The sequence below is a fragment of the Procambarus clarkii genome, chromosome 80 (genome assembly GCF_040958095.1).
Source record: "Procambarus clarkii isolate CNS0578487 chromosome 80, FALCON_Pclarkii_2.0, whole genome shotgun sequence".
NCBI classification, from domain to species: domain Eukaryota; kingdom Metazoa; phylum Arthropoda; class Malacostraca; order Decapoda; family Cambaridae; genus Procambarus; species Procambarus clarkii.
Window position 1 is genome coordinate 17,476,130 of NC_091229.1, and position 26,582 is coordinate 17,502,711.

General features: G+C 46.3%; 2 protein-coding genes across 3 annotated transcripts in view; one reads left to right on the forward strand and one right to left on the reverse strand.

Moving 5' to 3' along the window:
• The first annotated feature begins 2,379 nt into the window (after positions 1-2,379).
• The window catches only part of LOC138349498 (protein CREBRF homolog), a 156,477-nt gene continuing 132,274 nt past the window's right edge, over positions 2,380-26,582 (forward strand). The window contains exon 1 of one of the 2 annotated variants that reach the window (XM_069314840.1): positions 2,380-2,838. The gene's annotated coding sequence lies outside the window, so the exon portion shown is untranslated. The remainder of the gene's footprint in view (positions 2,839-26,582) is intronic. The other variant, XM_069314834.1, reaches the window with a different exon arrangement.
• Positions 19,781-21,229, reverse strand: LOC138357903 (micronuclear linker histone polyprotein-like). Its single transcript, XM_069315074.1, has one exon. It carries the CDS (start codon positions 21,227-21,229, stop codon positions 19,781-19,783), a length of 1,449 nt encoding a protein of 482 aa, XP_069171175.1.

Here is a 26,582-nt window from a genome sequence, read left to right on the forward strand (position 1 = left end):
ACAGTGATCATAAAGAAATCAGATTTAACATAGAATGGAATAGATCTGTATCAATATATCTAATAATAGTAATAGATATGGTATCAATACCATATCTCAACTATGGTATTTGTGCTTGGGGTTCTACTACCCAAAATCATTTACGTCCTCTAATTACTCAACACAAAGCTGCTATTAGAACAATATCTAACTCTGGCCCCAGACATCACTCGGTACCCTTACTCAAATCTCTGAATATGTTAGATATTAATTTAAGTCACTGCACATTCTCTCATGTGTATTATACATATATAAAACGCTGAACTGTAATGCCAATCCTGACCTCAAAAGCTTCATAGAAGGTTGTAACAGAACCCATGAGCACCACACCAGAAATAAATACAGTTTTGATATTCCTAGAGTACGACTTAAGGCCTATTGGCTCATACGAGGCAGCTCCTATCTATAACCACCCAATCCCACTCATATACTTGTCCAACCCACGCTTGAAACAATCGAGGGACCCCACCTCCACCACGTTACGCGGCAATTGGTTCCACAAATCAACAACCCTGTTACTGAACCAGTATTTACCCAAGTCTTTCCTAAATCTAAACTTATCCAATTTATACCCATTGTTTCGTGTTCTGTCTTGAGTTGATACTTTTAATACCCTATTAATATCTCCTTTTTTATGTCCATTCATCCACTTGTAAACCTCTATCATGTCACCCCTAACTCTTCGCCTTTCCAGTGAATGCAAGTTAAGCTTTGTTAATCTTTCTTCATATGAAAGATTTCTAATTTGGGGAATTAACTTAGTCATCCTACGCTGGACACGTTCAAGTGAATTTATATCCATTCTATAGTACGGCGACCAAAACTGAACTGCATAATCTAAATGGGGCCTAACCAGAGCAAGATATAGCTGAAGAACCACACCAGGTGTCTTGTTACTAACGCTTCGATTAATAAATCCCAGTGTCCTATTTGCCTTATTACGAACATTCATGCATTGATCCTTTTGTTTTAAATTCTTACTAATCATAACTCCCAGATCCCTTTCGCAATCCGACTTCGCAATCTCAACACCATCTAGCTCGTATCTTGTAACTCTATCATCATTACCTAGCCTCAGAACTTTACATTTATCAGCATTAAACTGCATCTGCCAATCCTTTGACCATTTCAAAACCCTATTTAGATCAACTTGAAGTGATAGTGAGTCTTCTTCCGTGTTGAGAAGAAGTATATTTGTATTTTTCCGCATATTTGTTGATATAAAACCATGCTGCAATATATCTTTTTATCTAACCTGATATGTTAGATTAAGGACCTGCGTGAAACGCTATGCGTGTTTAGTGGCTTTACATGGGATGTAAAAATACTAATCTTTTGTAATCTCACCAACCCATTCGTGCAAATAAATTATTATTACTATTATTATTATTCCTGAGCCTGTTAGGCTCAATCATATCTACATTTGAAACTGTGTATGGAGCATATTGTACAGGGACAACAACATATTAATGACGTTGCCCCCTTGAACGTATAACTAAATGCTAAAGACACCCATATGTGACGGACACACCGAGCAAGGATATCCTCATAACATTCAACATATTTTTCTCGCCTTTTTTATTTTGTATTTTTTGGGTCTATCTGATGTTATCCATTCATCGCTGTCGTTTTCTGTTGAAGATACGCCCTGGCCGAGGTTCACATTTCCACCACCAGATGGCAGAGTATTACGTTCACTTTTTATCGATCGTACTTCTCAGAAACTTCTCGACATCTTTTCTTCTATTCGCAGGTTAGCCAACCCTCTTAAGGTGATGGGAGCAATTTAGTGCAATATAATTTATATAAATATACAAGCAAACCTATGGTAATGTTATGCTTCTTTGATTATTAAAGTACTCATAAATTATAGTATTGATATAATACAAAATGGAACATATGTTATTATAACGCGCAAATCTGGCATGTTGGCCAACCACCAAAATAGTATACGTCATCTTGACGTCATAGATCCTCAAGGTCCACATAGAACATGGGTTTGTAGATGTCGCCAATATAATAACTATAACATGTTACTGTAGTCAAATATTTAATTTAGGCTAAGTGTCAGCGACAGAATGTGAAAATAGATGTAAATAATATATTGCCGAATGGAAAATAAAGCAACATAACTCGCCAAAGAAGAAAAAACAGGGATGTGAGAATATTCGAGAGGAAAGAGAAGACCATGTGGAGCCATGTTTACAGCCTGACACGAAGCCGGATGTGTCGCTCAACGTGATTGGCTGCTGCCTCAATACATGTGCAAGGCACGCTGTGATTGGCTGCAGCCTGCACTACAGTGACCCCTCTGGACTTCCTCGAGTAAGATCAAAACAAACCACAGAGTGAAACCAGTCGAAGTGAAACTATCCAGTGAGAAAGTGTATCAAAACATACTTACCCTCGAGTGTACTCAACAACACTACAACATGAGTTGCTTAAACTCACCCAGAGACCTTTAAACAGTTATTTACCGTCAAATAAGTGATGATTTAGTCGCTTTTGATATATTGCTTATGATAGACAGTAATATACTGTGTTTACCTCGACCGAGATCTCTGCCAGCTGCAAGTGCATATAACTTGGAAAACAACTTACTTACACTTTAGTGCTCTGTATCATCGATGTGTGATGACACATATTTGAGGAAGAGACAAACACCTCTGAGGGACATATCCTTCAAAAACACATTTTTGTGAATCAAAACAAAAACAAAGGCTGGCAGTGGCAACAACGTGGTGATACAGGAAGCACTTGGCGTCAAGGCAACAACTATCAACAAAGAGTTCCAAAAAGGTATTTATTCAACGATTTCCGTTCTATTTATTTATTTATTTCAATACATATATTAAATGGAGATTCTCGCATTATTTTCTCGTCAATTATGGTAATATATATATATATATTTTTTTTTGTATACGCAAGTGTCCATTATATGTCCTTGGTGCTGTAACTATAACAGCACTCTCTTTGTTCAGCAATAACATGAGTTGTGGCATTATGGCAAGAGTGCGGGTATCGTAGTCACTCAGTAATTTTCCCGCGCTTTCGTGACGATAGCCAATGGTGGGGAACGATATTTTTCCCGCCATGGACTAGGAAGGGGCCCCTCCCCTGCCATATATAATAGAGGTCACATGGCTCACGTATGACTAGTCTTCTAGGTATTGTTCGTGATGATTTTGATTCAGCCTAAGGGGATTATTTGGAATAATAAATAATGGTATTTTTCCTTTGAAGTGTAATAATTTGGTCTATTTCCTTATTTTGTGGTCGTGGAAATTTTTTTATTTCATAATTCGCCATTTGCCATTCCTGTTAATTCTCCATTGTGCCTTGCTTTCTGATTTGCCATGTTGTCGCACTTCATTCCATTGAAACTGTAATAGACGTATATTTGCACTAAAATTAGAATTTATCTTGTTGGTAAGAGCGATTACAATAGCGAATAATAACCGCCAGTAAATATCTGAGAGAAAAACAAAATGGCAAGAGTTTAATAAGGCTTCCTTGCCCTGAGCCCCGTACCGAGCGTAGTGACCATGTTTACGTCAAGGCTGAGGTGCCACATGTATATTTGTTTTGATGACTTGAAGATTGTTAAACCGTCATCAAATTCGGTATTACGTAATATTTGCAAGCTTTATTGTTTTAATGAGGCAAGTTTTGTATCCTTATTACACACAAAGTAGATTATGATGCAATATGATATCCCTTAATATGTACACGTGGCACGTGAGAGATTATTGACTGTGATCACGTGGTCTACCTGTGGGTGTGGATTTGGATGGCTTGCCAACCGCAAGGTAGGTGTTGTTGATGATATTGTTGCAATCCCCCCTGTTGTCTTGCATCATGGTGATCATCAATAACCAGTGGGTAAGGAATTAGAGCACATTCTTAATCCACGCGAGTGTCAGCTGCTCTGTCCCTGCTCTCTCTCTCTCCGCGTCCACTACGTACATTTTTTTTGTTTACATATTTTTAATCAGGAAATATTTGTTTGCTTGCGTTTGATAGGAAATGTACTCTAGTCGCTCGTTATCTGTGTCCAGCCACAGTAGAGTGGGTTGTAGGCTCGCTGCATTTGCACTGAAGATGGTTTAATGGTGCAATGCGGATTTTAATGGGATTATCTATGCAGATGTTGCGTTTGTTTGTACCCCTTGTCCCCTCCACGAAGCTTGTTCACTTGTTGACACCATGAAGCTTGTTCACTTGTTGACACCACGAAGCTTGTTCACTTGTTGACACTTACGAAGCTTGTTCACTTGTTGACACTTATGAAGCTTGTTCACTTGTTGACACCACGAAGCTTGTTCACTTGTTGACACTTACGAAGCTTGTTCACTTGTTGACACTTATGAAGCTTGTTCACTTGTTGACACTTATGAAGCTTGTTCACTTGTTGACACCACTAAGCTTGTTCACTTGTTGACACTTACGAAGCTTGTTCACTTGTTGACACTTATGAAGCTTGTTCACTTGTTGACACTTACGAAGCTTGTTCACTTGTTGACACTTATGAAGCTTGTTCACTTGTTGACACTTACGAAGCTTGTTCACTTGTTGACACTTATGAAGCTTGTTCACTTGTTGACACCACGAAGCTTGTTCACTTGTTGACACCACGAAGCTTGTTCACTTGTTGACACCACGAAGCTTGTTCACTTGTTGACACCACGAAGCTTGTTCACTTGCTGACACCATGAAGCTTGTTCACTTGTTGACACCACGAAGCTTGTTCACTTGTTGACACCATGAAGCTTGTTCACTTGTTGACACCACGAAGCTTGTTCACTTGTTGACACCATGAAGCTTGTTCACTTGTTGACACCACGAAGCTTGTTCACTTGTTGACACCATGAAGCTTGTTCACTTGTTGACACCATGAAGCTTGTTCACTTGTTGACACCATGAAGCTTGTTCACTTGTTGACACTTATGAAGCTTGTTCACTTGTTGACACTTATGAAGCTTGTTCACTTGTTGACACTTATGAAGCTTGTTCACTTGTTGACACCATGAAGCTTGTTCACTTGTTGACACCACGAAGCTTGTCCACCCGTCGACACCTTGAAGCTTGTCCACTTGTGGAGTTCAGGAAGCTTATTCACTCAACACAACGAAGGGCAAACAGTAATATCTCAAGCTGTGTATACCCACTGAGAAAAGACCAGATATAATTAAGAAAATACTCCTGATTTTACATTTTACATCTTATAGGTCGTTTTATATTCTGCTGCTGGTTAGAGAAATAACCAGATATATTTATAGAAATAATAATAATGTTAAAATTAAAATGATTATAATGGACAATATTGTAATATTGTGTTAATGTTAATGGTGTTTCATTTGCTCTGGCTATAGGACTCGGGGAAAGGGAAGGGAATGTTCAGGAGAAAGCGGCAAGCCATTATGGCTATATAGCACTTGGAAGGGGTCAGGATAAGGATTTGGGATGGGACGGGGGGAAAGGAATAGATGCCTCTGTGGATATGTGAGGTGCTCTCTTAATAACAAGCATATTTATATTGTTATAAATGAATTATTATTATTATTATTATCTGGTATTTTCCCCCTCCCACTTCAACTCTTTCCTCCTGTCTCCCTCTCCTCTCCTTCTTCCTTCTCCATCTTCCTATTTTCTTTCCTTTTGGCCTCCCTATCTTTCTCCTTCTCCAATCTCTCTCTTACAATCAACTAACCTCATTTCTCCTTGCTCCTCTTTCTTATTATATGTTTTATTTGCTTCCTTGCCGTCCCAGGCCGTGGGAGAGAGCCAGTGTCGCGTGGGAGGGAAGGGAAAGAGGGGATTATTGAGCAGGAGAGGGATGGGTAAGGGATAGATGCATATTTTCCATCCGCGCTTTTTGAAAGGTGTCTGCCAGAGACATATGCGGCTTCTCGATGCGTGGGTTTACTTAAATAATAAGTTCTATTCAAAGGTCGAGTTTATTGGGCAGCGTCACTCATTCTGTGAGTGGACACACCGCCATAGTGACAGTATTGGGCAGCGTCACTCATTCTGTGAGTGGACACACCGCCATAGTGACAGTATTGGGCAGCGTCACTCATTCTGTGAGTGGACATGATGCCATAGTGACAGTATTGGGCAGCGTCACTCATTCTGTGAGTGGACATGATGCCATAGTGACATTATTGGGCAGCGCCACTCATCCTGTGAGTGGACACACCGCCATAGTGACAGTATTGGGCAGCGTCACTCATTCTGTGAGTGGACATGATGCCATAGTGACAGTATTGGGCAGCGCCACTCATCCTGTGAGTGGACACACCGCCATAGTGACAGTATTGGGCAGCGTCACTCATCCTGTGAGTGGACACACCGCCATAGTGACAGTATTGGGCAGCGCCACTCATCCTGTGAGTGGACATGATGCCATAGTGACAGTATTGGGCAGCGTCACTCATCCTGTGAGTGGACACACCGCCATAGTGACAGTATTGGGCAGCGTCACTCATCCTGTGAGTGGACATGATGCCATAGTGACAGTATTGGGCAGCGTCACTCATCCTGTGAGTGGACATGATGCCATAGTGACAGTATTGGGCAGCGTCACTCATTCTGTGAGTGGACATGATGCCATAGTGACAGTATTGGGCAGCGTCACTCATCCTGTGAGTGGACATGATGCCATAGTGACAGTATTGGGCAGCGTCACTCATCCTGTGAGTGGACATGATGCCATAGTGACAGTATTGGGCAGCGTCACTCATCCTGTGAGTGGACATGATGCCATAGTGACAGTATTGGGCAGCGTCACTCATTCTGTGAGTGGACATGATGCCATAGTGACAGTATTGGGCAGCGTCACTCATTCTGTGAGTGGACATGATGCCATAGTGACAGTATTGGGCAGCGTCACTCATCCTGTGAGTGGACATGATGCCATAGTGACAGTATTGGGCAGCGTCACTCATCCTGTGAGTGGACACACCGCCATAGTGACAGTATTGGGCAGCGTCACTCATCCTGTGAGTGGACACACCGCCATAGTGACAGTATTGGGCAGCGTCACTCATCCTGTGAGTGGACACACCGCCATAGTGACAGTATTGGGCAGCGCCACTCATCCTGTGAGTGGACACACCGCCATAGTGACAGTATTGGGCAGCGTCACTCATCCTGTGAGTGGACACACCGCCATAGTGACAGTATTGGGCAGCGTCACTCATTCTGTGAGTGGACATGATGCCATAGTGACAGTATTGGGCAGCGCCACTCATCCTGTGAGTGGACACACCGCCATAGTGACAGTATTGGGCAGCGTCACTCATCCTGTGAGTGGACACACCGCCATAGTGACAGTATTGGGCAGCGTCACTCATCCTGTGAGTGGACACACCGCCATAGTGACAGTATTGGGCAGCGTCACTCATCCTGTGAGTGGACACACCGCCATAGTGACAGTATTGGGCAGCGCCACTCATCCTGTGAGTGGACACACCGCCATAGTGACAGTATTGGGCAGCGTCACTCATCCTGTGAGTGGACACACCGCCATAGTGACAGTATTGGGCAGCGTCACTCATTCTGTGAGTGGACATGATGCCATAGTGACAGTATTGGGCAGCGCCACTCATCCTGTGAGTGGACACACCGCCATAGTGACAGTATTGGGCAGCGTCACTCATCCTGTGAGTGGACACACCGCCATAGTGACAGTATTGGGCAGCGCCACTCATCCTGTGAGTGGACATGATGCCATAGTGACAGTATTGGGCAGCGTCACTCATCCTGTGAGTGGACACACCGCCATAGTGACAGTATTGGGCAGCGTCACTCATCCTGTGAGTGGACATGATGCCATAGTGACAGTATTGGGCAGCGTCACTCATCCTGTGAGTGGACATGATGCCATAGTGACAGTATTGGGCAGCGTCACTCATTCTGTGAGTGGACATGATGCCATAGTGACAGTATTGGGCAGCGTCACTCATCCTGTGAGTGGACATGATGCCATAGTGACAGTATTGGGCAGCGTCACTCATCCTGTGAGTGGACATGATGCCATAGTGACAGTATTGGGCAGCGTCACTCATCCTGTGAGTGGACATGATGCCATAGTGACAGTATTGGGCAGCGTCACTCATTCTGTGAGTGGACATGATGCCATAGTGACAGTATTGGGCAGCGTCACTCATTCTGTGAGTGGACATGATGCCATAGTGACAGTATTGGGCAGCGTCACTCATCCTGTGAGTGGACATGATGCCATAGTGACAGTATTGGGCAGCGTCACTCATCCTGTGAGTGGACACACCGCCATAGTGACAGTATTGGGCAGCGTCACTCATCCTGTGAGTGGACACACCGCCATAGTGACAGTATTGGGCAGCGTCACTCATCCTGTGAGTGGACACACCGCCATAGTGACAGTATTGGGCAGCGCCACTCATCCTGTGAGTGGACACACCGCCATAGTGACAGTATTGGGCAGCGTCACTCATCCTGTGAGTGGACACACCGCCATAGTGACAGTATTGGGCAGCGTTACTCATCCTGTGAGTGGACACACCGCCATAGTGACAGTATTGGGCAGCGCCACTCATCCTGTGAGTGGACACACCGCCATAGTGACAGTATTGGGCAGCGTTACTCATCCTGTGAGTGGACACACCGCCATAGTGACAGTATTGGGCAGCGCCACTCATCCTGTGAGTGGACACACCGCCATAGTGACAGTATTGGGCAGCGTTACTCATCCTGTGAGTGAACACACCGCCATAGTGACAGTATTGGGCAGCGCCACTCATCCTGTGAGTGGACACACCGCCATAGTGACAGTATTGGGCAGCGTCACTCATCCTGTGAGTGAACACACCGCCATAGTGACAGTATTGGGCAGCGCCACTCATCCTGTGAGTGAACACACCGCCATAGTGACAGTATTGGGCAGCGTCACTCATCCTGTGAGTGAACACACCGCCATAGCAGCATGTACTACACCCCCACCAATAGGAAGAAATCTCACCGGATCATGAGAGTAGGAAATCAGGCTAATTGGTGCTACGAGACGTAACTGTGAGTGAGTAGAACCCTTAGTCTGGATATCTAGGAGAGAAGGGGGGGAGGGAGGGAGATAGGGAGGATCCCTCGCTGCTGGACATCCCCCCGGCCAGTACACTTGCACTCTGAGCAGCGCGGACCCAAACCTCGTGTCCAGAGGAGGACGTAGCGAGTGCAAGGTGCTGATAGGTACTCACCTAGTTGTGCTTGCGGGGGTTGAGCTCTGGCTCTTTGGTCCCGCCTCTCAACTGTCAATCAACTGGTGTACAGGTTCCTGAGCCTACTGGGCTCTATCATATCTACACTTGAAACTGTGTATGGAGTCAGGGGAGAGCGTGTGGTGGAAACTGTCACCTGTTCACACAGGGAGTGCCACAGACTGGGAGTGCCACAGGCTGGGAGTGCCACAGGCTGGGAGTGTCCCAGGCTGGGAGTGCCACAGGCTGGGAGTGCCACAGGCTGGGAGTGTCCCAGGCTGGGAGTGCCACAGGCTGGGAGTGTCCCAGGCTGGGAGTGTCCCAGGCTGGGAGTGTCCCAGGCTGGGAGTGTCCCAGGCTGGGAGTGTCCCAGGCTGGGAGTGCCACAGGCTGGGAGTGCCACAGGCTGGGAGTGTCCCAAGCTGGGAGTGCCTCAGGCTGGGAGTGCCACAGGCTGGGAGTGTCCCAAGCTGGGAGTGCCACAGGCTGGGAGTGTCCCAGGCTGGGAGTGCCTCAGGCTGGGAGTGCCACAGGCTGGGAGTGTCCCAAGCTGGGAGTGCCCCAGGCTGGGAGTGTCCCAAGCTGGGAGTGCCCCAGGCTGGGAGTGTCCCGGGCTGGGAGTGTCCCAGGCTGGGAGTGCTCCAGGCTGGGAGTGTCCCAAGCTGGGAGTGCCACAGGCTGGGAGTGCTCCAGGCTGGGAGTGTCCCAGGCTGGGAGTGCCACAGGCTGGGAGTGCCACAGGCTGGGAGTGTTCCAGGCTGGGAGTGTCCCAAGCTGGGAGTGCCACAGGCTGGGAGTGTCCCAGGCTGGGAGTGCCACAGGCTGGGAGTGTCCCAAGCTGGGAGTGCCACAGGCTGGGAGTGCCACAGGCTGGGAGTGCCACAGGCTGGGAGTGTCCCAGGCTGGGAGTGTCCCAGGCTGGGAGTGTCCCAGGCTGGGAGTGTCCCAGGCTGGGAGTGTCCCAGGCTGGGAGTGTCCCAGGCTGGGAGTGCCACAGGCTGGGAGTGCCACAGGCTGGGAGTGTCACAGGCTGGGAGTGCCACAGGCCGGGAGTGTCCCAGGCTGGGAGTGCCACAGGCTGGGAGTGCCACAGGCTGGGAGTGCCACAGGCTGGGAGTGCCACAGGCTGGGAGTGTCACAGGCTGGGAGTGCCACAGGCTGGGAGTGCCACAGGCTGGGAGTGCCACAGGCTGGGAGTGTCCCAGGCTGGGAGTGCCACAGGCTGGGAGTGTCCCAGGCTGGGAGTGCCACAGGCTGGGAGTGTCCCAGACTGGGAGTGCCTCAGGCTGGGAGTGCCACAGTCTGGGAGTGCCTTGAGTGAGTCTACTGGCACCGTGTTATCATAGAGACTAATGGAAGTCATGTGTTAATCTCTGTGAATGCCTCTCTATCTATATACTTGCTGCCTGCACTCACCAGACTGTATCCTGCTGTATGTTGTATGACTGTATCCTGCTGTATGTAGGATGATTGTATCCTGCTGTATGTAGGATGACTGTATCCTGCTGTATGTAGGATGATTGTATCCTGCTGTATGTAGGATGACTGTATCCTGCTGTATGTAGGATGATTGTATCCTGCTGTATGTAACTTTAGTGGCTGAATCCTGGAGCGTTCACGGTTGTATTTTGGTGTCTGTATTCTCGTGGCTGTATCCTGGCGACTGTACTTCTGTATCTTGATGTCTGTACCACGATGCAACCCGTTCCCCACTTTCGTACAGTCAATATTGACTTACTAAATACGTGCATATGTGACATACTAAACATACTGAAATTGAAATTGAAATAAGTTTATTGAGGTAAAATACACACAAAGGGATGAGGTAGCTCAAGCTATTCTCACCCCATTCAGTACAACGTGTTAATATATACATAGACACACATCACAAATAAACACACTAAACATACTAGTTTACCTTGAAAAGCTTCATAGAAAACACCGACCTTACCTAACCTTCTTAGTATGTTAAGATAAGCATCTTATTGCTTCTTAATTACAATTATTACTTAACCTATACCTATAATAGGTTAAGTAATAATTGTAATTACGAAGCAATAAGATGCTTATCTTAACATACTAAGAAGGTTAGGTAAGGTCGGTGTTTTCTATGAAGCTTTTCAAGGTAAACTAGTATGTTTAGTATGTCACATATGCACGTATTTAGTAAGTCAATATTGACTGTACGAAAGTGGGAGAACGGGTTGCACGATAACTACCTTGTTATCTGCGCAGACTGAGTGCTTGCCATAGCTCACGGTAGACTGTACTCTGCAAGACTGAGACTTGCATCTTGAGTCCTCAAATACTGCTGATGAACGAGGGAGGTATACATTTATAGATTGGCGCCCAGTCGATCCTTCCTCGCCAGGGTTCGAACCCATGCGAAATCGCTGAGGCGTGCGCTATACCACTACGCCACCAGTGTTGACCTCCTCAATGAAGGGCAACACTTGTTATCTAGTCTGTGTTGCGTACATATGTTGCTGGGAGACATGTCTCCTGTCATGACAATGGTACTGACGTAGGTATATCCACCCATACCCTCCTATACCCACCCATACCCCCTTCTATACCCACCCATACCCCCTTCTAAACCCACCCATACCCCTCTTCTATACCCACTCATACCCCCTTCTATACCCACCTATACCCCCTTCTATACCCACCCATACCCCACTTCTATACCCATACCCACCCATACCCCCTTCTATACCCACCCATACCCCCTTCTATACCCACCTATACCCACCTTCTATACCCACTCATACCCCCTTCTATACCCACCCATACCCCCTTCTATACCCACCTATACCCACCTTCTATACCCACTCATACCCCCTTCTATACCCACCCATACCCTCCTATACCCACCCATACCCCCTTCTATACCCACCCATACCCCACTTCTATACCCATACCCACCCATACCCCCTTCTATACCCACCTATACCCCCTTCTATACCCACCCATACCCCCTTCTATACCCACCCATACCCCCTTCTATACCCACCCATACCCCCTTCTATACCCACCCATACCCCCTTCTATACCCACCCATACCCCCTTCTATACCCACCCATACCCCCTTCTATACCCACCCATACCCCCTTCTATACCCACCCATACCCCCTTCTATACCCACCCATACCCCCTTCTATACCCACCCATACCCCCTTCTATACCCACCCATACCCCCTTCTATACCCACCCATACCCCCTTCTATACCCACCTATGCCCCCCTTCTATACCCACCCATACCCCCTTCTATACCCACCCATACCCCCTTCTATACCCACCCATACCCCCTTCTATACCCACCTATACCCCCCTTCTATACCCACCTATACCCACGTTCTATGCCCACTCCCGCCTGCCCTCTCTCACTCTTTCTCCTACCATACCCAATTTCTTGGACTGACAGAGCGTCGCCCTCCATTCGTTTCGTCAGGGGACAGGCAGCCTGTGTATGTATATACGTTAGGCTGGTATTGACGCCTTCCCCTAAAGCCGAACTACTCACCCTCCCCCAGGATATAACCAAGCAACTGTTGGCTGACTCCTGGGGTATCTATATATACTGCTAGATGAATATTAGGTGAAAGGAAACGTGCCCAAACGTTTCTGTCCCGCCCGGGATTCGAATCCGGGATTCCAGATTGTGATTCGAGAGTGATCCCCACTGGAATACTGGAGTTCGATCCCCGATAGTTCAAATCGGGGGATATATATATATATATATATATATATCTCATATAGATTTCATGTCTCGTGCTTGTACATAGAAACTATATTAGCTGTTTTCCAGCTTTCTGGCAGCTCTCTCTCTCTCTCTCTCTCTCTCTCTCTCTCTCTCTCTCTCTCTCTCTCTCTCTCTCTCTCTCTCTCTCTCTCTCTCTCTCTCTCTCTCTCTCTCTCGATGCATTCATCAAATATTATTGTGTGTCTTGCAATGTTGATTTTGCAGTTTTCTTGAGTGGCCAAGAGTGTGATGAGTCTGCTGGCAGCTTCTCTCATCCCCCCCCCCTACCTCCTCCTCCTCTCCCCTGGTCATGCGCAGACATCTTTCTTCTGCTGTGGCTGCGTGGCTGCCTTCTCAACCCTTGCTTCTCAAGGGGCCTCGTAGCCTGGTGGATAGCGCGCAGGACTCGTAATTCTGTGGCGCGGGTTCGATTCCCGCACGAGGCAGAAACAAATGGGCAAAGTTTCTTTCACCCTGAATGCCCCTGTTACCTAGCAGTAAATAGGTACCTGGGAGTTAGTCAGCTGTCACGGGCTGCTTCCTTGGGGTGGAGGCCTGGTCGAGGACCGGGCCGCGGGGACACTAAAAAGCCCCGAAATCATCTCAAGATAACCTCAAGATAACCCTTGAGATGCTAAGGAATTTTCCTATTATATTTTTCCAGGCGCCTGACAGCTGTCTGAGTGGGTAGCGCTTCTCATTGGTAGTCCTGAGGTTCCGGGTTCGAACCCTGGTGGAGGTGGAGACAAATGGGCAAAATGTTTCTTTAACCCTGATGCCCCTGTTCACCTAGCAGTACATAGGTACCTGGGAGTTAGACAGCTGCTACGGGGTGCTCTCTAGGGGTGTGTAACAAAAAGGAGGCCTGGTCGAGGACCGGGCCGCGGGGACGCTAAGCCCCGAAATCATCTCAAGATAACCTCAAGATAACTTTAAGATAACCTATATCTCTGCTAAACCTTTAGCAACTATCAATTTCTCACTTCTCTGTTCAGTTACTCCAAGTTCATCTTACTCCGGTAAGGGTGCCGGTCGGCCGAGCGGATAGCACGCGGGACTTGTGATCCTGTGGTCCTGGGTTCGATCCCAGGCACCGGCGAGAAACAATGGGCGGAGTTTCTTTCACCCTATGCCCCTGTTACCTAGCAGTAAAATAGGTACCTGGGTGTTAGTCAGCTGTCACGGGCTGCTTCCTGGGGGTGGAGGCCTGGTCGATGACCGGGCCGCGGGGACACTAAAGCCCCGAAATCAAAATCATCTCAAGATATACTCCATCTTACTTTAATTATCTTCCCTAATTTTTTCAAGTCTTCCTTGTCTTTTTGTCTTTTTGTTTTGTTTTGCGTGAAAACTGGCATCGTATCTGGAGTCGTCATTCCAGAGCACAGAGTGGAGGAAAACGTTGAAAACCTTCGAGTAATCAGAGGACCTTGACGTTGAAATCAAGAGTATTACTTTAATATACACAGCCACACCTGTTCCCCCAGTCCTCCCAACCATTCCCCACTCCCCCATCCCCTGAGTGGATTAAGGTGTCCTGTACATACCAGTTGCGTTGCTCCTGGCAGTATGGGTTCGAGTCACTTCTGGGGTGTGAGTTCTCAGTTTTTTTTCCCCATCCCCTCGTTCCTACCATCCCAAACTGCCCCCCGTCCCCTCGTCCTTCCCTACCATTACCCCCTCCCTTGTCCCCTTGTCCTCCCCACCATCTCTCACTTCCGTCCCCTCGTCATCCCCACCATTCCCCACTCCCTCGTCCGATGCCTTCCCAAATGGTCTGATGTTCCCATCAGAAAATTGGGAACATCAAGTGATCTGATGGTCCCATCTCTGAAATATAAAAAAAACAGTTAAAAAATGAAATGAAAATATGAAAACATAAAAAAAATAAAAAAATAAACTATACTCATGAAATAAACGGTATGGTAAACAACACAGCTCAATTCCAACGCAATTCACACAAAATAATTAAATCAAAATGAAAATAAATCAAAATCTATGAAAATTCAATTTATCAATGCAATCAGAAACATAGAAATGGAATTCGTGACATATTTAGTATAGCATTTATGTTGCTCTTACATGCAACAGATGGCGTTGTTTGTCAAGAAAAGCATAGTTTTACCTGTCACAGGTGTGGCATCTATACTTATACTTACGAAATGAATGGTATGGTAAACAACACAGCTCAATTCCAATACAATGTCACAAAATAATTCAATAAAAAATAAAATAAATCGAAATATATGAAAATAAAATTTATCACTGCAACCGGAAAAATTGAAATGGAATTCGTGACATATTTAGTATAACGTGCATGTTGATATTATGTGCAACAGATGGCGCTGTTTAAAAAAAACGCATGTTTTTACCTGTCACAGGGGTGGCATCTATATAGTAGGTATATAAAAAGACGCGCCTAATCGAATGCAACTTTGTGTCAGAATTAAAAAGCAATCGGTGAAGAACTTTCGGAGTTGCTCTTACGTCCAACAGATGGCGCTGTTAAAAAAAAAACATGTTTTTCCTGTCACAGGTGAGTCATGTATATAGTAGGTATATAAAAAGACGCGCCTATTCGAATGCAACGTTGTGTCAAAATTCCAAAGCAATCGGTAAAGAGGTTTCGAAGATTTCCCTCACATGAAAAACACAGTTTTTCAGAAAAAACATGTTTTTTTCCCGTCACAGACGTGACATCTATATAGCATGTATATAAAAACCTGGCCAGATGCTAATGGAACGTTGTGGAAAAATTTCAAAGCAATTGGTGAAGAACTTGGAGATTAGCGGTTATGTTCAAACGAACATTTCCATTTTTATTTATATAGATATAAGACCCAAGGGCCAGATTCACGAAGCAGTTACAAAAATACTTATGAACGTGCACATCTTTCCTCAATCTTTGACGGCTTTGGTTACATTTATTAAACAGTTTACAAGCATGAAAACTTCCCAATTAACTGTTGTTGATGTTATAAACAGCCTCCTGGTGCTTCGGAGCTCATTAACTGTTTAATAATTGTAAACAAAGCCGCCAAAGACTGAGAAAAGATGGACCGGTTCGTACGTGCTTGCGTAACTGCTTCCTGAATCTGGCCCCAGCTCCCCGGCCTTACCCACACGTGTTCCAGAAGAGTGTGGCTGTGGGGCTCCTAGGTCCCCCCTCCCCCCTCCCCTCCCCCCCTACCCCCTCCACCTCCCCCCTACCCCCCCCTTCCCCCTAAGTACCATTTGTCTCTATAATGTCTTTCCATTACTAGTAACTTGGTAGTTCAGTTCTCTCATTTTTCGTAACCTTTCCCCCCCCCCATGTGTAATTCTGGGATGAACATCGTTGCAAACCTTTTTCATGATGTACGGGCCTGTAAACTTTGGAGCTGCATACTCTTAAGATTAGTCTCACGTAGGTGGTGCGTGTCTGTGTGGGTTGTTCGTCTGTTTGTGTGTGTGTATTTGTGTCTGAGGGAATGAGCTTTTGACGCTTGGGCCCAGCGTATACATTTACTATACATATACATTATATTAATTTATATTTACCTATATACCTATATTTATATTTATCTATATCTATATTTACTATACATTTACTACTATCCTCTACACATACGGATATATGTACATTCTACTACATATGGTGCACTGGATTATTGAGTACTCAGCTACAAAAATATGAATTATTTAACAGTGGTAAATTACGAATTATTTTACAGTGGTAAATTACGAATTATTTTACAGTGGTAAATTACGAATTATTTTACAGTGGTAAATTACGAATTATTTTACAGTGGTAAATTACGAATTATTTTACAGTGGTAAATTACGAATTATTTTACAGTGGTAAATTACGAATTATTTTACAGTGGTAAATTACGAATTATTTTACAGTGGTAAATTACGAATTATTTTACAGTGGTAAATTACGAATTATTTAACAGTGGTAAATTACGAATTATTTAACAGTGGTAAATTACGAATTATTTTACAGTGGTAAATTACGAATTATTTTACAGTGGTAAATTACGAATTATTTAACAGTGGTAAATTACGAATTATTTAACAGTGGTAAATTACGAATTATTTTACAGTGGTAAATTACGAATTATTTTACAGTGGTAAATTACGAATTATTTTACAGTGGTAAATTACGAATTATTTTACAGTGGTAAATTACGAATTATTTTACAGTGGTAAATTACGAATTATTTTACAGTGGTAAATTACGAATTATTTTACAGTGGTAAATTACGAATTATTTTACAGTGGTAAATTACGAATTATTTTACAGTGGTAAATTACGAATTATTTTACAGTGGTAAATTACGAATTATTTTACAGTAGTAAATTACATTTTGAAGAAAAATATGTGTTTTTTCCACATGTGGGTAATCCCAGAGTACATAGTTGGAGTACATAGTGAGTTATTGAGCACTCGACCACTGTCGAGGATTGTTATGCCCTTACTGGCTCAAGGTGTAATTGCATTACACACATTATGTAATTGGTGAATTACTTTGTAAATCAGGTCCTTATATGTAGGGTCCCAGTGTACAGTGTTGGGTGTGGCAGGTGTGCTGGGGGTGTGGCAGGTGTGCTAGGGTGTGACAGGTGTGCTAGGGTGTGGCAGGTGTGCTGGGGTGTGGCAGGTGTGCTGGGATGTGACAGGTGTGCTAGGGTGTGGCAGGTGTGCTGGGGTGTGGCAGGTGTGCTAGGGTGTGGTAGGTAGGTGTGCTGGGGTGTGGCAGGTGTGCTAGGGTGTGGCAGGTGTGCTAGGGTGTGGCAGGTGTGCTAGGGTGTGGCAGGTGTGCTAGGGTGTGGTAGGTAGGTGTGCTGGGGTGTGGCAGGTGTGCTAGGGTGTGGCAGGTGTGCTAGGGTGTGGCAGGTGTGCTGGGGTGTGGCAGGTGTGCTAGGGTGTGGCAGGTGTGCTAGGGTGTGGCAGGTGTGCTAGGGTGTGGCAGGTGTGCTAGGGTGTGGTAGGTAGGTGTGCTGGGGTGTGGCAGGTGTGCTAGGGTGTAACAGGTGTGCTAGGGTGTGGCAGGTGTGCTAGGGTGTGGCAGGTGTGCTAGGGTGTGGTAGGTAGGTGTGCTGGGGTGTGGCAGGTGTGCTAGGGTGTGGCAGGTGAGCTAGGGTGTGGCAGGTGTGCTGGGGTGTGGCAGGTGTGCTAGGGTGTGACAGGTGTGCTAGGGTGTGGCAGGTGTGCTAGGGTGTGGCAGGTGTGCTAGGGTGTGGCAGGTGTGCTAGGGTGTGGCAGGTGAGCTAGGGTGTGGCAGGTGTGCTGGGGTGTGGCAGGTGTGCTAGGGTGTGACAGGTGTGCTATGGTGTGACAGGTGTGCTAAGGTGTGGCAGGTATCTAAGGGCAGCTTCGACTGTGTCAAATAGGGTTGGAGGGTGCAGCCTTCCTCATACCCGACGACAGCACCAACAAGTAGATGGATCACTTACCCTTTTGTTGACAGTTCTGACATATTCTTCATGATCCAGGGAACTATGGTTGCTCTATGGACATCTTCAAGAGGAAACTAGATTGTTTCCTCCAAGGAGTGCCGGACCAACCGGGCTGTGGTGGGTATGTGGGCCTGCGGGCCGCTCCAAGCAACAGCCTGGTGGACCAAACTCTCACTAGTCGAGTCTGGCCTCGGGCCGGGCTTGGGGAGTAGAACAACTCCCAGAACCCCATCAACCAGGTATCAACCAGGTATCAACCAGGTATCATTTCACAGTAGCAGTGTCCACTATGGGATGGGCGGAGTAACGAAGAGATATATATGATGAAGTAATGGTAATAATGTATAATGATATAATGTATAGTGAGTAATGTATGAGGGAAATATTGTAAGCAGTGGTATTTGGCAACTGCGGGCAGTGTTTCCTTTGCGTGTGTTTGTTTATTTCGCCTGAGAACTAGGGTCCAGAGTCACGAAGCCGTTACGCAAGCACTTACGAACGTGCACATCTTTCCTCAATCTTTGACGGCTTTGGTTACATTTATTAAACAGTTTACAAGCATGAAAACTTGTCGATCAACTGTTGTTATTGTTATAAACAGCCTCCTGGTGCTTCGGAGCTCATTAACTGTTTAATAATTGTAAACAAAGCCACCAAAGATTGAGAAAAGCTGTTACAGGTTCGTAAGTGCTTCGTGAATCTAGCCCCACTGTCGCTTGTTACCGCCGCTGTCGGCTATGTGTGACTAGTTACATGCTCTCATTACCTAAGTGTAGTTACAGGATGAGAGCTACGCTCGTGGTGTCCCGTCTTCCCAGTACTCTTTGTCGTATAACACTTTGACACTACTGACGGGTTTGTCCCTCCACCACCTTCTCCACTTTGTTGACCAGACCACACACTAGAAGGTGAAGGGACGACGACGTTTCGGTCCGTCCGGGGTCATTCTCAAGTCGAGAATGGTCCAAAGTGAACCATTCTCGACTTTGAACCGTGGAGGTCCACTTTGAACCATGGAGAATGGTTCTCTACTTTGTTCCAAACGTCTACCACTTCTTTTTCGGCAGCTTTGTTTCCATAGGTTGAACTTGTGTCTTCTTAGTTTTCAAAAAATCTCCTTTGTCAATTTTGTCTTGTTACTATTTTGTACGTCGTGAGCATATCACCTCACTTTCTTCCATCTTTTCTAGTTTTGGTATATATATTAAACACCTCCAGCCACTCCTCCTTCACGACCACAGATGACATTCACTCCCCAAAAGTCTTCACCACTTACGGGTTATTCATGCCCGAGCCACTTCTAGCCTGGCTTAATCTTCATCAGTCAATCTCCAAGCAGCTCTTGTTTTTGGCCTCGCAGCTCTTGTTTTTGGCCTCGCAGCTCTTGTTTTTGGCCTCGCAGCTCTTGTTTTTGGCCTCGCAGCTCTTGTTTTTGGCCTCGCAGCTCTTGTTTTTGACCTCGCAGCTCTTGTTTTTGACCTCGCAGCTCTTGTTTTTGGCCTCGTAGCTCTTGTTTTTGGCCTCGTAGCTCTTGTTTTTGGCCTCGCAGCTCTTGTTTTTGACCTCGCAGCTCTTGTTTTTGGCCTCGTAGCTCTTGTTTTTGGCCTCGTAGCTCTTGTTTTTGGCCTCACAGCTCTTGTTTTTGCCCTCGCAACTCTTGTTTTTGGCCTCACAGCTCTTGTTTTTGCCCTCGCAACTCTTGTTTTTGGCCTCACAGCTCTTGTTTTTGGCCTCGTAGCTCTTGTTTTTGGCCTCGTAGCTCTTGTTTTTGGCCTCGTAGCTCTTGTTTTTGCCCTCGCAACTCTTGTTTTTGGCCTCACAGCTCTTGTTTTTGCCCTCGCAACTCTTGTTTTTGGCCTCACAGCTCTTGTTTTTGGCCTCGCAGCTCTTGTTTTTGGCCTCGTAGCTCTTGTTTTTGGCCTCGTAGCTCTTGTTTTTGGCCTCGTAGCTCTTGTTTTTGGCCTCGTAGCTCTTGTTTTTGGCCCCGTAGCTCTTGTTTTTGACCTCGTAGCTCTTGTTTTTGGCCTCGTAGCTCTTGTTTTTGGCCTCGTAGCTCTTGTTTTTGGCCTCGTAGCTCTTGTTTTTGGCCTCGCAGCTCTTGTTTTCGACCTCGCAGCTCTTGTTTTTGGCCTCGCAGCTCTTGTTTTTGGCCTCGCAGCTCTTGTTTTTGGCCTCGTAGCTCTTGTTTTTGGCCTCGTAGCTCTTGTTTTTGGCCTCGTAGCTCTTGTTTTTGGCCCCGTAGCTCTTGTTTTTGACCTCGTAGCTCTTGTTTTTGGCCTCGTAGCTCTTGTTTTTGGCCTCGCAGCTCTTGTTTTTGGCCTCGTAGCTCTTGTTTTTGGCCTCGTAGCTCTTGTTTTTGGCCTCGCAGCTCTTGTTATTGACCTCGCAGCTCTTGTTTTTGGCCTCGCAGCTCTTGTTTTTGGCCTCGCAGCTCTTGTTTTTGACCTCGTAGCTCTTGTTTTTGGCCTTGTAGCTCTTTTTTGGCCTCGTAGCTCTTGTTTTTGGCCTCGCAGCTCTTGTTTTTGGCCTCGCAGCTCTTGTTTTTGACCTCGTAGCTCTTGTTTTGGCCTTGTAGCTCTTTTTTGGCCTCGTAGCTCTTGTTTTGGCCTCGTAGCTCGTTTTTGGCCTCGCAGCTCTTGTTTTTGGCCCCGCAGCTCTTGTGTTTGAGAGCGTGTGTTGTGGGGCTCCGGGTCGGAATACTGGGTCTTGGAGCCCAACGTGAGCGTGTATTAATATGTGTTTTGAGGTGTATATCTTAAGTTTGGTCATGCTTAGCGGCGGGGTCCCTCGCTCCCCTAACCCCCCCTCCTCTCCCTCACCTCTCTCCCCCACCATTCTCCCTCACCTACCCCCCCTCTATCTCTCTCCCTCTCCTACCTCTCCGACCCTCCGGTAAGCCCCGTCCTCTCCCACGTCAGGTGGGCTGGGTGGGAGCGTCCTGTTGCTAGGCAAGGAGCTACGAGGGTGGAGTGATTTGGCCTTAGGTAGCGTATACGTCAATATACGACGTGCTATTGGGAGGACGGGTTGAAAGTTTAGAGATTTTACTTCTCGCTTTCCATGCCCTGAGCGTCCTTGCACCACATGTGCGCTGCTTACAAGGGGACGACATCTTAGAGGTCACCCGTCCCAGGGATGGGAGGGGTGGGAGGGGGAGTGGAGGTGGGGTGGGAAGGGAGGGGGGGGGAGGTTGAAGAGGAGTCTCAATTGTTTCCTTCCTTTACTTATATTATGAATGGTGACACGGTGGATGTTTATTCCCCCCCCCCACTCCCACCCCCTCTTTCCTCTTCCGTCCCCCCTCCACACTCCTCTCTGCCCCCCCTCCCACACTCCTCTCTGCCCCCCTCCCACTCTCCTCTCTGCCCCCCTCCCACACTCCTCTCTGCCCCCCTCCCACTCTCCTCTCTGCCCCCCTCCCACTCTCCTCTCTGTCCCCCTCCCACCTCCAACTCCTCTACCATTGTGCCTCATGACTCCTCTACTCGTGTCAGCAAGGCGGACAGCCCGCCTGCTTTCATACCTCACTGTATTTCCCCACTTCTATGCTTCCCTTCACCTATGCCTCTCCTTCCTCTTTACTCCCCCTGCAGCACTACTCCCGACGCAAACAATAGACCTTAACAACATACGCGATGACTGCCACCTTATGAAACACATAACCATTGCGGAGGTCCATAAAACAATTATGGGTTTCCAGAACAAGGCGCCGGGCAACAGCAAGATAAATAAGATGGTATTATCCAGCCTACCAGTGATTGCACTCCATCAATACACATGTATAATAAATGCAGCTCTTGCATCTGGACTATTCCCCACATACTTCAAGAATGCCACAATAAGATTAATCCCCAAGCCAGGTAAACCCCCAACCCAAACTGAAAACTACAGGCCAATTTCCCTCCTCGAAGTACCAGGTAAAATATTCGAAAAAATTATCAATCAGAGACTTGTGAAGTACATGGAAGAGGAAGGGAAGTATAACACCAGGCAGCATGGGTTTAGACACCGCAGAGGGGCCCATACAGCTATAGCTCTGATCTACCAGCATATAGCAGAGGGGCCCATACAGCTATAGCCCTGATCTACCAGCATATAGCAGAGGGGCCCATACAGCTATAGCTCTGATCTACCAGCATATAGCAGAGGGCCCATACAGCTATAGCCCTGATCTACCAGCATATAGCAGAGGGCCCATACAGCTATAGCCCTGATCTACCAGCATATAGCAGAGGGGCCCATACAGCTATACCCCTGATCTACCAGCATATAGCCAACGCAGTGTCGAAAAAAGATCAGTGTAATATAGTGCTTAGGGACGTCTCGAAAGCCTTCGACAAAGTGTGGCACACAGGCCTAAAATATAAGATATCTGAGCTAGGACTTCCTGAGAGATTTGCTGCTACTCTCTGCAGCTCTATAGATAACAGAACTGCTAGGCTTAATATCGGCAGCTACTTGGGTGACGTAATAGAACTGAAAAGTGGAGTACCACAAGGAAGCTGCCTCTCCCCCACTCTATTCAACATATATACAGCTGACCGACCCCAACCCCAACATGGAGAATACATCACATACGCTGATGATGTTACCCAAATAATATGCCAACCGGGCCCATCAAAGCCGCTACTAGCCGACAAGACCAAGGCAGCAATTGAACTCATAAACAACTTTGAGAAGCAATGGAAAATTAGCACCAACAAACAAAAGTTCCAAATAATACACATTGCGAAAAGAAACCCGGACCCCCATCATCCTTGATAACCAGCCGATCCAATATGCGGAGGTAGGCAGAATACTGGGACTTATGATAAATAGAACAGGGATACAAATTCATGTAAGGGACCGACTAAACAAAGCCAAAGCAGCATTAGGAAAACTGAGAAGATTCCGAAGCCTCAGTACTAACATTCAGATCCACCTATATAAGGCTCTAGTTCGGCCGCATCTAGAATATCCCCCAGTACCACTACACACCATAAAGAAAACTAACATGCAGAAACTGCAAGCAGTACAAAATAAGGCGCTAAGGAGAGCAGCAAAACACCGTCCACCATATGATCAGACAATCCAGGAGTTCCACGAACTCCTGAACATATAGCCACTAAACATCAGACTACAGCACCAAGCCATCAGGGTGTGGAACACCATCGAAATGTTAGAGGACCCAATGTTTGAAAGATTGCTCCAAGATGAGACGCCCCGCTCCCGCAGCTGGTGGCCCAAGAGCCTCGATTTACTAGATGAAAACCCCGCCCCAAAGTATATAATTCCCAGATGAGATACTGACCAGAAATCCTTCCCCCAATACTTGAAAAAACTGCGTATATATATATGTATGTATATGTGTGTATGTATGGATATATGTATATGTTTGTATATGTATATATATGCATATGTATGTATGTGTGTGTATATGTGAATATGTATACGTACACATATATAAATCAATAAATAATAATAATAAAATAAAGAGCCTTAAACAGAACAACATATGTGGAAGCATCGGAGTGTGTATATATGAATGCTACACAGTATTCATCTATAGACATCCACATGTGGTGAAACACATGTCAAGAACCTCTCACACACTCACAGCTCCCTGACAAGAGGGAGCCAGCTTAGCTTAGCTGCCAACTCCCACACATCGTGTCAGCAAGGCGGACAGCCCGCCTGCTTTCATACCTCTCACTGTATTTACCACTTCTATACTTCCCTTCACCTATGCCTCTCCTTCCTCTTTACTCAAAAAACCACACACCAGAAGATGAAGAGACGTATTATATATTGACCTCTTTATTGACAAACATTAATTGAAATTTTGCCTTATCTGGGGAATCCAATTAGGTCTTATTAAAGTGAGGATAATGCTGGTATTTACTGTCACACAGGACAGAGGGTCATCCATAACACTATAGGTCTAAACTGTAGGCTGAAGCACACACACACATATATATATATATATATATTTTTCATGGTTACAGTCAACTACATTCGACGTTTCGGTCCATCTTGGATCATTATCATACGTCAGGCTGCGAGCAGCCGCGTCCAACAGCCTGGTTGATCAGTCCGGCAACCAGGAGGCCTGGTCGACGACCGGGCCGCTGGGACGCTAAGCCCCGGAAGCACCTCAAGGTAACCCCAAGGTATTATCAGGTCGATTGTGATCATGTGAGGAGACAGTTGCTGGAGCTGTGCTAACAGTTAGCATCAATGGAAACTAAACAACAAGGGCGATATATAACATGTTACTGGAAATAGGAGAACTACCAGAAAGTTGGAAATACAACAATATAATGCCAATTTTCAAATGTGACACGCTAGACGGTGCCGGTCGGCCGAGCGGACAGCACGCTAGACTTGTGATCCTGTGGTCCCGGGTTCGATCCCGGACGCCGGTGAGAAACAATGGGCAGAGTTTTTTTCACCCTATGCCCCTGTTACCTAGCAGTAAATAGGTACCTGGGTGTTTGTCAGCTGTCACGGGTTGCTTCCTGGGGGTGGAGGCCTGGTCGAGGACCGGGCCGCGGGGACACTAAAGCCCCGAAATCATCTCAAGATAACCTCAAGTCCCTAAATTGCATATCCTGCAAGGTGGTGGAAAACGCCATAATAAAGAGACTATCTTGAGGTTATCTTGAGATGATTTCGGGGCTGTTAAGTGTCCCCGCGGCCCGGTCCTCGACCAGGTCTCCACCCCCAGGAAGCAGCCCGTGACAGCTGACTAACTCCCAGGTACCTATTTACTGCTAGGTAACAGAGGGCATCAGGAGAGAACTCGGGTCTTCAATAGGATCGTTTCAACATCTATCAATTAAGTTGTATGCTCTAGAACGCAGGTAAGGAAGATAAATCATGATTTACACTTAAAAAATAATCATCAGTCACATATACAAGGTTGACCAACATGCGAATTGTGTCTAGGAATCTGATTCAGGAGCTTGTATATCACATACGTCAGACCAATTGTAGAATATGCAACACCAGCGTACAGTTCTTATCTCGTTAAACACAAAACAGTGTGGGTGAAAGTTCAGAGGTTATGCCACCAGACTAGTCCCAGAGTTAAGATGGGTATGTGCTACAAGGAATCACTATAGGAATTAAACTTAGTGGCAGTAGGAGAGACAGAAACAGAGAGAACATGATTACCACATACAAAATACCCAGGGAAATAAATAGCACAATGAGAGGAGGAAATACGAATGAAAAAAAGTGAGCATAGGAAGAATTTTGCTCAATGTCAGAAAAATTAACAATTGGGATGAACTAAGAATGTGTGTGTGTGTGTGTGTGTGTGTGTGTGTGTGTGTGTGTGTGTGTATTCACCTACTTGTGTTTGCTAGGGTTGAGCTTTGCTCTTTCGGCCCGCCTCTCAACTGTCAATCAACTGTTTACTAACTACTTCCCCCCCCCCACACACACACCCCAGGAAGCAGCTCGTGACAGCTGACTAACTCCAAGGTACCTATTTACTGCTAGGTAACCGGGGTATTCAGGGTGAAAGAAACTTTGCCCATTTGTTTCTGCCTCGTGCGTGAATCGAACCCGCGCCACAGAATTACGAGTCCTGCGCGCTATCCACCAGGCTACCAGGCCCCCCTGTGTGTGTGTGTGTGTGTGTGTGTGTGTGTGTGTGTGTGTGTGTGTGTGTGTGTGTGTGTGTGTGTGTGTGTGTGTGTGTGTGTGGTGTGTGTGTGTATGTGTGTGTGTGTGTGTGTGTGTGTGTGTGTGTGTGTGTGTGTGTGTGCGTGTGTGTGTGTGTGTGTGTGTGTGTGTGTGTGTGTGTGTGTGGTGTGTGTGTGTATGTGTGTGTGTATGTGTGTGTGTATGTGTGTGTGTGCGTGTGTGTGTGTGTGTGTGTGTGTGTGTGTGTGTGTGTGGTGTGTGTGTGTATGTGTGTGTGTGTGTGTGTGTGTGTGTGTGTGTGTGTGTGTGTGTGTGTGTGTGTATGTGTGTGTGTATGTGTGTGTGTGTGTGTGTGTGTGTGTGTATGTGTGTGTGTGTGTGTGTGTGTGTGTGTGTGTGTGTGTGTGTGTGTACAGTCGGGTTCGTTCTCGACACACACCATCGAGAATCCCGGGTTCGAATCCCGGGCGGGACAGAAACGGTTGGGCAC

What these genes read in the sequence shown, in the direction of transcription:
- LOC138357903 (XM_069315074.1), bottom strand. Translation starts at nt 21,229, where the DNA reads ATGACCAAACTTAAGATATACACCTCAAAACACATATTAATACACGCT.